This window comes from Ursus americanus, chromosome 5 (assembly GCF_024610735.1).
Source record: "Ursus americanus isolate L20-20 chromosome 5, mUrsAme1.1.p, whole genome shotgun sequence".
NCBI classification, from domain to species: Eukaryota; Metazoa; Chordata; class Mammalia; order Carnivora; family Ursidae; genus Ursus; species Ursus americanus.
In genome coordinates this window covers 39,042,546-39,053,805 of record NC_142131.1, presented here as the reverse complement: position 1 = coordinate 39,053,805, position 11,260 = coordinate 39,042,546, and the positions used below count along the sequence as shown (strand labels likewise).

Sequence of the window (11,260 nt, the reverse complement as noted above, 5' to 3'; positions counted from 1 at the left end):
AAGAGAGCATAAAATTTAATTTTAACATAGTAACAGATCTTCCATACAGAGCCCCACTAACAAGTGAGACCCAGACAGAAAGGAAAATGCCCCTTCACTTCTAATTGAGTGACAAACGCCAAAATAATGAGTTGCTTAACTTGAAACCCAGGGAGGTTATTTTCTTCTAGCTGCAAGTTGTGGGGTAGACAGGGGGGCGTCCGACTGTCCACTGCTTTAAAAACACAAAATGTGGTTTTTTTCTTGTTGCTCTCATCAGAGGCTGCATTTCTCTTCTGCAACGTCCTCCACCCTGTCCATATTAATTAGACAGATGTCTAAGTCTTAACCATAGATGTCAGTCAGGGAAAATTCATGGTTTCATGGCTAAACAATGAGATGTGACCTTCTCTTTTCAGACACAGGATTTTTAAAATAAGAAATCCCTCATTTAGGGGCGCCTGGGTAGCGCAGTCCTTAAGCGTCTGCCTTCAGCTCAGGGCGTGATCCCGGCGTTCCCGGATCGAGTCCCACATCGGGCTCCTAGGTTAGGAGCCTGCTTCTTCCTCTCCCACTCCCCCTGCTGGTGTTCTCCCTCTCTCGCTGGCTGTCTCTCTGTCACATAAATAAATTAAAAAAATTAAAAAAAAAAAAAAAAGAAATCCCTCATTTAGAATGAGTTTCAGTACTAAAAACTAAATTTATTTCCCTAAGTTTCATATCCCTGATCTGTATAGCAGAATCTTCTCCTGATTGTGTTAACTTCAATTTTTAAAAAACCCAAATAAATACAAATAGACAGTAATTCCGATTAAAATAAAGATGCATGTGTTACTGATACCAGTTTATTGTAGCATTACCATTAATAAAGTCCTTTATTGTCACAGGGTAAAGTGAAGGCCAATTTTGATGCATATATACTTTGTCTTAATACAAAGACTAAAAGAAAGAAAAAGCATCAGGGGCTGTTGACTGCTATGCACTTATGCCCCAAATTTCTCTATTGCCTTGGCAATTATACTCCAACTGGATGCTTCTTCCTCATTTTGATGTAATTCCTCCAAAGTAGGAAGAATAAATGTCCAAAAACCATTGCTATAGAGTTCTGTAAGAGATACAAGTAAATGGAAGACTCAAGACTTTGAATGTAATACTTGCTGGCCAAGGCATAATTTGGATAAACAAAATTTGAGCTTGAATTATTTTACATATATGCTCTGTTCTATAATTAAGGAAGACATACAGAAAGGTCTATTTTTTTCATACAGTTGTACTGAAATTATCGTGAGTAAAAAAAGAAATTGAATTTTCAAATGAAAAATTTTTGGACTGAAGAAAGAAGTCCACCTTATCACCCTAGCCGCTTCTCAGCATTACACATGCATAAACTAACCATCCACTGAATGTCCAGAGTTCTTACACTATATCTTACTGGGTATGATGTTTATTCTCAGTTTCAGTTAGAGAAAGAGATACCAAATGGAGGCTTTATTCTGTTGACAAACAAGAAAATGGCTTCGGGCGAAAGAGCTGTATTTTCACGGTCTTAATCCTAAACACACGTGCACTTTCCATTGGCAACTTTTGCAACACCGTTCTCGAACAGCAGACGCAATCATTCAAAAGGTCCAGTTGAAGAGAGAGGGGAGTAAAAATCAATAACTTTGCGCAATTACTGGAAAACACAACCGATAGTCATCAGAAAATTAGAGGCTACAGCTAACTAACAAACCTTCTGATCCCAGTCCTGTGGATGGAAATGTACATTCAAACGGAGCACCAAAATAACCTCCCTTCTGGGGGCAGTAAAGAGTATAACTGAATTCTCAGCAGAAGTGGCAAGGTTGAAAGAGTAACTTTTGTGGGGGAGAAAGCTTGGAGTGCTCCATATATTCAAATGGCAAGAAACTGGTTTGTCCTAGACCTGTGGCTCACATCAGGCCAAGAAGCAAACATAACCCTGTACCAGATGCTCAGGACTCCTCAGCGAGAGCACCCCTAACTAGTCTTTAGGTCCCCATTATTTAAAGTAACTGCCCGTGAGGTCACAGACTGTACTAAACCTATCGAGACCCATTTGATTGGAAGCCTGGAATTCCTATTTGGAAAGCAAAGTCCTGGTAACTATGTGTGCTGGACGTCCTACAGAACAAATCCCACGCAGTGGTAGGACGCGCTTAACAGAACTATTCTATCCGAAAGGACGGGGGTAACTAGGAGGAAAGAGTCTGCATCGTTTCGATGAAACTGCCCTTTCGGGTTCCAAGAGGAGCGCCATCTGCAGCCCGGGCCAAGCGCACTGAGGTCTCCTCCCTCTCACATGCCCACCCTCTTTGGCTTCCCCAGTCTCCTTCATCCCGCCGGACCTAGCTCCAGCGACTTCCGCAAACCCGGTGGTTTATCCGCCGTTATGCGCGTCCCGCGGAGCAGGCGGAGGACTGGCTCTAGTTCCGATTTCTTCCTTGCGCGCGCGTAGGACGCACACCGAACAGCAGCTGGCTGCGGAGGCGCGGGGCCCTGTGGGCCGACGGGGGCCTGAGCACGCACACCTTGGCCGGCCGGCACAGCCCGCGGTAGGTAAGTGGCGACGCCAGAACGTGCAGACGCGCCAGCAGCCTGTACAAACCGAAGTCCGTTCTCCCTTCCCACTGATTGTCAGTTTCTTTGGTGAGTGCTGACGCCAAGGCAAGCACGGATAAAAATCGTTCCGCACTCCCTCCTCGCTCTCCCCCGCTGGCCCAGCCTTGCTTGTACTTACAAGTCCATTCTGAGAGACAGCTTCTGGCCACTTGTTTCGAGTCCATGAAAACAGAGCAGGGGGGTGTGCGCGGAAGAGTTACTCTGCAAGTCTACACAGGGAGGTGCGGATTCCCAGGGACGCCACAGTCACTGGGGAAAACAGACGCTCCGGCTTTTCCCGACTAGCAAACCTATGCATAGGGACTGGGGAGGGCATAAAGAGAAGCCGGAAAGAAGGGATGAAACTGGAAAAAAAAAAAAAAAAAAGTGAGTTTCCAGGGTAGGGGAACGGGGCGGGGTTGGGAATAGGGAATGAAGCAAACTCCTGAAGCTTAAACCCAAGTTCTAGCATTGGGGCGATCAGGTGGGGGCCGTTAGTGGGCTCGGCAGCTGGGTGTACAGTTTATTTTTCTGTGTAGATTTTTTGCCTTGAACAACTGAGGCTTAAACTTCCGCCGCGAAAATTTGGGGTGCAGAAGAGGGAGGAGGCAAGTGCAGGGATCAGAACTGATTCTGAGGCCAAAGTCTGAGCCAAGGTCGCTTATCACAGACCGGGGAGTTCCCCACGCCCTCCAGACCCTCCGCTGGGGCTCTTTGCACAAAGCGCGCTCCCTCGGGGCAGGGGATTGGGCGACGGGCGGAGAGGGACGAGATCTGGAAGCAGGCGACCCGGAGCAGCCGAGAAAGTCAGGAGAAAAGTAGCGAGCTATCAGAGGTGTTGATTCCAGAGGGCTGGAAGAGGCAGAAAGGATGGGGCGGGCCTACTCGCCTACTACTCCCCCACCATCATCGGCGGCAGAACTTGCACTTGATGATCTTCTTAAACGCGTTTTGGAAGTCTTTGTTGAAGTAGGCGTAAATGACAGGGTTGAGCAGAGAGTTGGAGTAGCCCAGCCAGTTGATTATGGCGCCCAACAGGGTGGGCATGTGGCAGCTGCTCTCGCAGAAGGGCAGGACAAGGGCCACGATGAAGAAGGGCAGCCAGCAGAGGATGAATGTGCCCATGATGATACCCAGCGTCTTCACCGTTTTCCTCTCTCGGGCCAGGGCCATCTTGCGCTTGGCCTCCGCGTTGCGCTCATTCTTCTTCTCGAAGGAGGCGGGGGCGCAAGGGATAGCACCCGCCTCGCTGGGCAGCGGAAGGTGCTCTTTGGAGTTGCCCACCCGGTGCACTTCAATGACCTCCAGGGCGGCGCCGTCGTCACCCTGCCTCACCGCGCCATTGGTGCACAGAGCCCCCCCTGCTTTGTTCTCCACACCCTGCCTCCATTCCCTGCTCCCGGGCTCGCCGTTTACGCTCTTCTTGGGCTGAGGGGCTGGCGACACCCCCAAACGAGTGTCCGCTCCCTTCTTCTCCACCTTCTTGACTGTTTTGCGGATGCGGAAGCGCGCAGCTCGGAAGATGCGCCCGTAGAGAACCAGCATGAGCAGCAGTGGGATGTAGAAAGCGCCAAAGGTGGAGTAGATAGTGTAGCCGTGGTCCTTGCTAATCGTACACGCGTCTGGGTCCGAGCGGTCTTCGGGGGTGCGCCAACCCAGCATGGGCGGGATGGAGATAAGGAAGCCTATGAGCCAAGTGAGCGAGATAAGCGCGGCGGCGCGCCGGGGCGTCCTCTTGTTCACGTAGTCGATGGGGTCCGTGATGGCCCAGTACCTGTCCAGTGCAATGGCGCACAGGTGCAGGATGGACGAAGTGCAGCACAGCACGTCGAGGGCAATGAATAGGTCACAGGTGACCTGCCCCAGCGTCCATTTGTTGAGCACCTGGTAGAGCGCAGCCATGGGCAGCACCAGCACTGACACCATGAGGTCGGTGACAGCCAGCGAGCCGATGAGATAGTTGGCCACATTCTGCAGGGAGCGCTCCAGGGCGATGGCGGCCACCACGCACGCATTGCCCAGCACCGCGCAGAAAATGAGCGTGCCCAGCAGCAGGGAGGTGATCACTTGGTAGCTGAAGGTCACGTCGGAGATGCCAGTGGCGTTGCTGCGTGTCCCGAAGGGACCCTCAGACAAGGTGGTGTTGTTGCCCTGTCCCGGGCTGAGCACATCCATGCCTGCGCGCCCGGCGGGGGGAGGGGGAGGGGAGAAAGTGCTGCGTTAGGATCCCCCTCGCCCCTCCCCCTGGGGTCTTCCACCCCTCTCTCCTGGGGAGTTTCAGGTGGAGGGAATGCAGGGACTCAAGTAGGAAGTTCTTACTGCTCAGGCGAGGGCATCTCCGAGGAGCAGCTTCCAGGCGCTCCCTGGGCTCCCTTGGTCCAGCAGGCTCAGAGACTCCAGCTGGGGAAGGAGTTCGCCAGAGAACAGCTCCGGGACCTCTGGGCGTTGGAGAGGTGGCTGGAACGTCTGTTTCTCACTGTCCATTTTACTTTGCCGCTGCCCAACTGGCTGCCGGAGCCGGAGTCTCCCCACTAGCAAACAGTCTTCAATCTTAGAAGTATCTGGAATAGAGAAGCCTCATCCTCTAGGGTCACTCTGTGACTTTCCCCTTCCTTCTTCTCTCCCTTTCTCTTTTCCAGTCTCTCCTCCTGTCTCCTCTCTAGAAAGCCTTCTCTCCTCCTTTCTTCCTCTCCCTTCTCTTTCAGTCTCCTTCCTTCTTCTCACTCCCCTTTCTTTATCCTTCCGTGTGTCGCTCCGACTGCTCTGAGAGTGTCCCTCCCTCCCACGCTAACCCTCCCCTCCTAACACTTCCCCAACCCTGAGTGTCTCTTTCCTCTGGGTCCCCGCCCTCCTCTCCCTCTAGCTCAGCGTCTTTTCGTTCTAACCCCTTTTGGTCGGCAGAGATTGAGAATTCGCTTCCACAGGATCTGCTGCCGGTCAGACCAATATTACAACATATAACTCCGCCTCTCACCCAGCCAAACTGGAGAGGGGGAAAAATCCTAACCATCCATTGCTTCATATTTCTGTCAAATTATTAAGTAGAGTTAGCAGCAACAGAGTGGCAATAGGAAATGAGAAAAGGAGCCACATGGAGCCTGAACCGGGAGGTAGACAGTCCTGGGTTCGTCTGTAAATTATTATTAATTACTGGAAAGAAAACAAAGTGTTTCTTAGCTTTTTAAAGAAGCCAGGCAGTTCATTATCTGACAGTCCAGCTTGACTCCCTTGGGGAGGATGTTGCCTGTGGCTTTATTATTTTTTAACCTTGGGTAATTAGGGGGGAAAGGAATTATAAAGGACGTGTCAACGGACAGGTAAATATCTGCATCTCAAAGTGAAGAAAAAAATTCAATTCGGTATGTATTCTACACCCATACATATACACATGCCTTTCCATTACCATTACCTTTTTAATTTCAATAAATATTGCCACGTTTCATAGCTTTGTGGCGAGTAAATGTAGGAAAGGAAATCTTTTGCCTGTGTTCTGTAAATAAGGTTGGGTATTTTATATGGCCTTTTGCTGCTTCTAGTACCTGAGCCTGCAAACCTCTAGGGGATCGTGGTGGAATCCCTGGTCGCTGGCCCGCAGTTTCTCTTAAGCGCCCATATCGGCTTCAGCACTTGGGACAGCTCTAGGCAATAAGGGCTTATATCGCCACCTTCCGGCAAACGCTTTGGAGAGCCACCTAGAAACCCTGGGCTTGCAGAAATTAAGCAGGTATTGAGACAATCCGATAACTTCATAGAATAAAAATACGGTTATTAAAAGAAGTAATATTGAATTTTGTATTTCTTCTTCTGTTTTCTTCAAAAATTTCTTTGATTGCCCCTTCTTGCTCTTAATCTTGTATATCAAGCCTGTTCTATTCTCTAGCTCTCTTTGAAAGCCTGCAGCCAGCCGTTCAGAAGTTATTTCTAGGAACAAGGTATTAATAGACCTGGGCAAACATCTTCACCTGTGCTGGCTTTGTGCTGACAAAGGCTGCACTTTGGAACTTGTATTTTTGCACACAGTCACTAATGGGGGGAAAACAGTATTGTATTTTACAAATGGGGATGACAACATAGAAAATGAATAGACTACTATGGGTTGGTTCTAAGCTGTTTCTTTTACCAAGAAAGGCAAATTTAATCCCATTTGAACATAGGTAAAGAATGGGACTCCCAATCTACTAGAAAAAAAAAAGTAAGACAACAAAGTTCACTCATAGATGCTGATTACATGACTGAAGTGAAGGAAAAGTGCAGAATGCAATCCTACAAGCAGCTATCAGTAGGTATGACTCTAGTTAACATGCACAGATTCACCTTAGATAGCAATAGTCTTGATGTTGTGTTCAAATTTGAGCTGAATTTTATGGCTTTGAATTCTCCAAGACCAAACAAAAGAGCAATCACCAAAGTGTCAAAGAAAATCTAATTGGGCTGATGCATACGGTACAGGGCAATGTGTTTGGGGATGGATTGTTTTACAATGCGGTGCTGGGCACAGTTCCCACTCAATCATTGCAGCATGCCACAATAATGAACCTGACATTTATAATGATTCATGGCATTGAAAAGAAAGAGATAAGTATACACAGCAATACTGGCTACAGACTCTGAAGATGTCTTTTTAAGATTTGTGAAGGTACCGATTCCCCTTTTAAAATATCCTCATAAAAACAGAACTAAATAGCTTTATTAAAGTACAGTTGCAGGTCCAGAAATTAGAATAGGAAAATAATTAAAATCTGGATTCTCCAAAGATGAAATTTGGAAATAGAGTTGATAACATAAAAGAAAGTAAATTAAAAGAAATTTAAATTTTAAGAAGTAAATATATACATATCAAAGACATCCTTGAATAGGAATCTTGTCAAACTTAGTGCATATAAATATATTTCAGTAAATATGTCATTCAGAAATATGTATTCATCTATTGAATCCCATATGGTTTAATAACAGACAAATTTATTTTTTCCTTTTTAGGAAAGCTAAAATCATTTAAATCTGGAATTATATTCACGAGGTCTGGTATTTGCTATTCTGCTATAATCTACAATGCAGCATTTTTATAAGTTGAAAAAAATCTCAAGTACTTCATGTCTCCCATTGGGATAATGTACATAAATTTCAAAATTTTCATTTCTTAAAATTTATTACAAGATTTGTAGGCACTCTTATGAACACTAGGAAGAAAACAGAAATATGAAAAGGATATACAGCACTGACTATATTACCATAACCTTCAAGTGACCCATAGTTAGTTATATAATCTTTGTTGAGCTACTGCTACTGTGATAGATACTAAAAGCACAATGATACTGCATTCATGTTCACGTTTTGTCATCCTTCTAAATTTAACCCTTGAAGACACAATCCCAGATATGCCGGAAGAAAATGGTGCAAACCAAGGATCTGGGTAGTTAGGCTCTTGTTCTTCAAGGCCTCTGAAATTACTCTGAAGAAAAGGTGGCCTTAAAGCAGATGTTATTGATGACATTACTTGAAACCAAAACTTGCGGTCATTCTGCTTTTATTTCTTGTTTGAATTTACTAGATGCAACTTGTCAGTTATGGATCTGGAGTATGATGTACCATCCATCATGTGAAATTTCTCTAAAATAGTTTAGGAGAGATAAAGATTTTTAACATTTTCACAGGAAATTTGATACAAGCCCTGCATTTCAATGTAGTTCTTTGACCAGGGACATAAGATAAAAGATATTAAGCTGATAATACTGAAAAAAGATATTTGCTGTGAAGTCTGAATGTGCTGTCATTACTGAAGGCTCAGTAATGGTTGGGGCTTCTCAATAATTGACATGTTTATCCATAATCCCCAAATCATGGCTGATTTTTCTACTAATGAGGAAATAACTTACATAGTCGAGAGTTGAAAATGTACTTAGGAGATTACAAATGTGATTTCTAAAAGCTTCTATTAAAAAGTTTTTATTTTTTTTCAAGTAGAAACTAGGAGAGATTTTTTTTTTTTAAGTAAGAAGACCATTCTGTATTTAGTTTTCCCCAGTCATCAAATAGTCAAGCAATAAGGGCAATTGTAGTTCTTCCAGAACTGTGGATTTTTACTGGAATTCACTAGAAAAACAAAATAAACTTCAAAGAGAGGAGTTTACTTAAATAATTTAAGAAATGTGGTCCTCTGATTATCAGTGACAGTTAACTGGTCATCTATAAAAAGTACAACCAGGGGCGCCTGGGTGGCTCAGTCAGTTAAGTGTCTGCCTTCCGCTCAGGTCATGATCTCAGAGTCCTGAGACTGAGCTCCACATGGGGCTCCCTGCTCAGCGGGGAGTCTGCTTCTTCCTCTCCCTCTGCCTGCTTCTCCCTGTGTTTGTGCTGTGTCTGTCAAGTAAATAAATAAAATCTTAAAAAAAAAAAGATACAGCCAAAATGCAAGAGAAAAAATTCTCCTGTACAACTGAGCACAGTTTATTTTGTGTGTCAGTCCTCACCATGCCCCTTCCTCTGATGGTATCATTCCTTCACTGCCATTTGTACACGTCAGGCACTTCTCAGAGGCCCAGAACTGCAAGTGGTTTTCAGAGCCAAAGCACAAACAGTGGAGCCTCAGTCTCTGCTCCTGAGAACCGTTTAAGATGGGCTTGATTCATTTAACACACACACTAAAACCACAGCATATGGAGAGTGAAAAAAATGTAACATGTATTCACTAGGTGCATGACCTTGGGCAAGGTGATTAACCCTCTTGTTTCCTGAGTAGTAAAATGAATGGGACTATAAACTTGTGAAGATTAAATGAGCTCAATAAATACCCAATAAAGGTGAAACAATAACAATAGTAATAGTGATGCAAAGTAAAAATATTAATTCTCTCTCTACTGACAATTGCTGAGCAATGCGGAGACAGAGAATTAGGTAGGCTTCGTGAAAGAGCTAGAACTTGAAAAAAATCACCTTCTCAGGTGAGAATTTATTGCGAAAACAGTTTGCACATGGATGTGACATTCTTCCTATTCCTTGCTGTGTTTGGTAAGCTTGCAATTCTTTAGGAAATTCTAAATACAAGATAAGTGAATAAAGATTTGAGCTCTGCGTTCAACTTCCTGACTTAAATCAGAAGTTACTGGAAGGGAAAAAAAATGTCAACAGAAGTTCAATAATCACTTTTGAATTGGAGTCTGCCCTTTTTCTGGGAGCTTAACCATTTGTTCAAAAGCATAAAATAAATAATTGAAATTCATACCCCAATATAAGGTATAAAAGTATGATGAAAAAACAAAAGTCAGTACTTTTCGTTATAAGTAATTAAGAAATTATAGTGGCGGGTGTTAGTAAATGTAGTTTCCTGAGCTCAATCCTTCTACGTTGCTTTCTTTCTTTCCCTTAAGAGCTCATTTCTGAAAGCATGAGAGCATAGTTGAGATGAGAAAAATGTTTGGAGTGTTAGCTCAGTATTGCCGTTATTCTAAGGATAGCTGGAGATTAAATTCCATCTAATGATTATTTGAAAGAAAATTTAATTACTCTATTAATCTAACAATAGTTGGAGGGAAATGCCTACATTTTTATTAGCTTTGGCAAGTAATATGTTTGTTATAAAACTGAAGCCAATTTTCAATGCATGATTTTAATCTTGTTTAGAAACATGCTCCTTATATAAAAGCAACAACTATGCTGTATTGAAGCAGTAATATGTTAGTTGGTAATAGTGGCTCAGGGCCACAGTTTTGGATTCAAATGACTACTCTGCTATTTATTAGACTTACATTTTAACTTAAATTTTTTTCATTTTATTATGCATTAAATAAGATATGCCAAAAATATAAAGAATAATATAGTGTAAAGAACACAGCAGTAAATACTTATATGATTACTACAGTAAATACTTATATAAATAAACATTAATACTTGTATGTTATAATACTTAAGAACAAGAATAGTATGATTGCACTGAAGTCCCTGTTTGCTCTTGAATTGTTAATCACCCTCGTGAATGACTTCATACTTCTCCATCATCCGTGTGTCACTAAGCAGTACAGAAACGATATCATTCTCTATACATTCTTTTGCAACTTTCTTTTTTTTGCTCATTATCTTTGTGAAATTCATCTGTATTGATACAAGCACCTCTAAGTTCATTTACTTTCATTGTTGTATAGATTTAAATTGTATGACTAATGCCACAAATTATATATCCATTCTGTCTAGTGAGTCTTTAAGCCTTCTCCAAATATTTGCTTTTTAAACAGTACTTCAATGAGCATTCACGAGCATATCTTTTTTTTTTTTATCTTAGAGTAAACTAGATTAACACTTTTCAAAGAAATCATATGGGGATCTTGCCTAAATGCAGATTATGACACTGTAGGTCTGGGGTGGGGCCCAAGACTCTGCATTTCTACCAAGCTCCTGGGTGACACTGATCTGGCTGATTCACAGACTGTACTTAGGGTAGCAAGGATCTGAGCATCCGGAAGTGGAATTATTAAGCTCTATGCTACTTTGGTAGATTTAGCCTAATTCTTCTCCAGCCTGGTTGTATAAAATTGCATAATCACTATTGTGTGTTGAGTTGTGTCACCCAAAAGGATTCAGTGTCTGTGACTGTGAACTTTTTTGGAAATAGGAACTTTGCAGATGTAATCAAGTTATGGTGAGGTCATACACAATTAGGGTGGGCCCTAAT

General features: G+C 43.5%; 1 protein-coding gene across 1 annotated transcript; it reads right to left on the bottom strand.

Annotated features, from left to right (window-relative positions):
- Nucleotides 1-2,336: 2,336 nt before the first annotated feature.
- HTR1A (5-hydroxytryptamine receptor 1A) lies at nucleotides 2,337-4,823 on the bottom strand. Its single transcript, XM_045795055.2, has one exon. It carries the CDS (start codon nucleotides 4,771-4,773, stop codon nucleotides 3,505-3,507), a length of 1,269 nt encoding a protein of 422 aa, XP_045651011.1. The 5' UTR covers nucleotides 4,774-4,823; the 3' UTR covers nucleotides 2,337-3,504.
- Nucleotides 4,824-11,260: the final 6,437 nt, after the last annotated feature.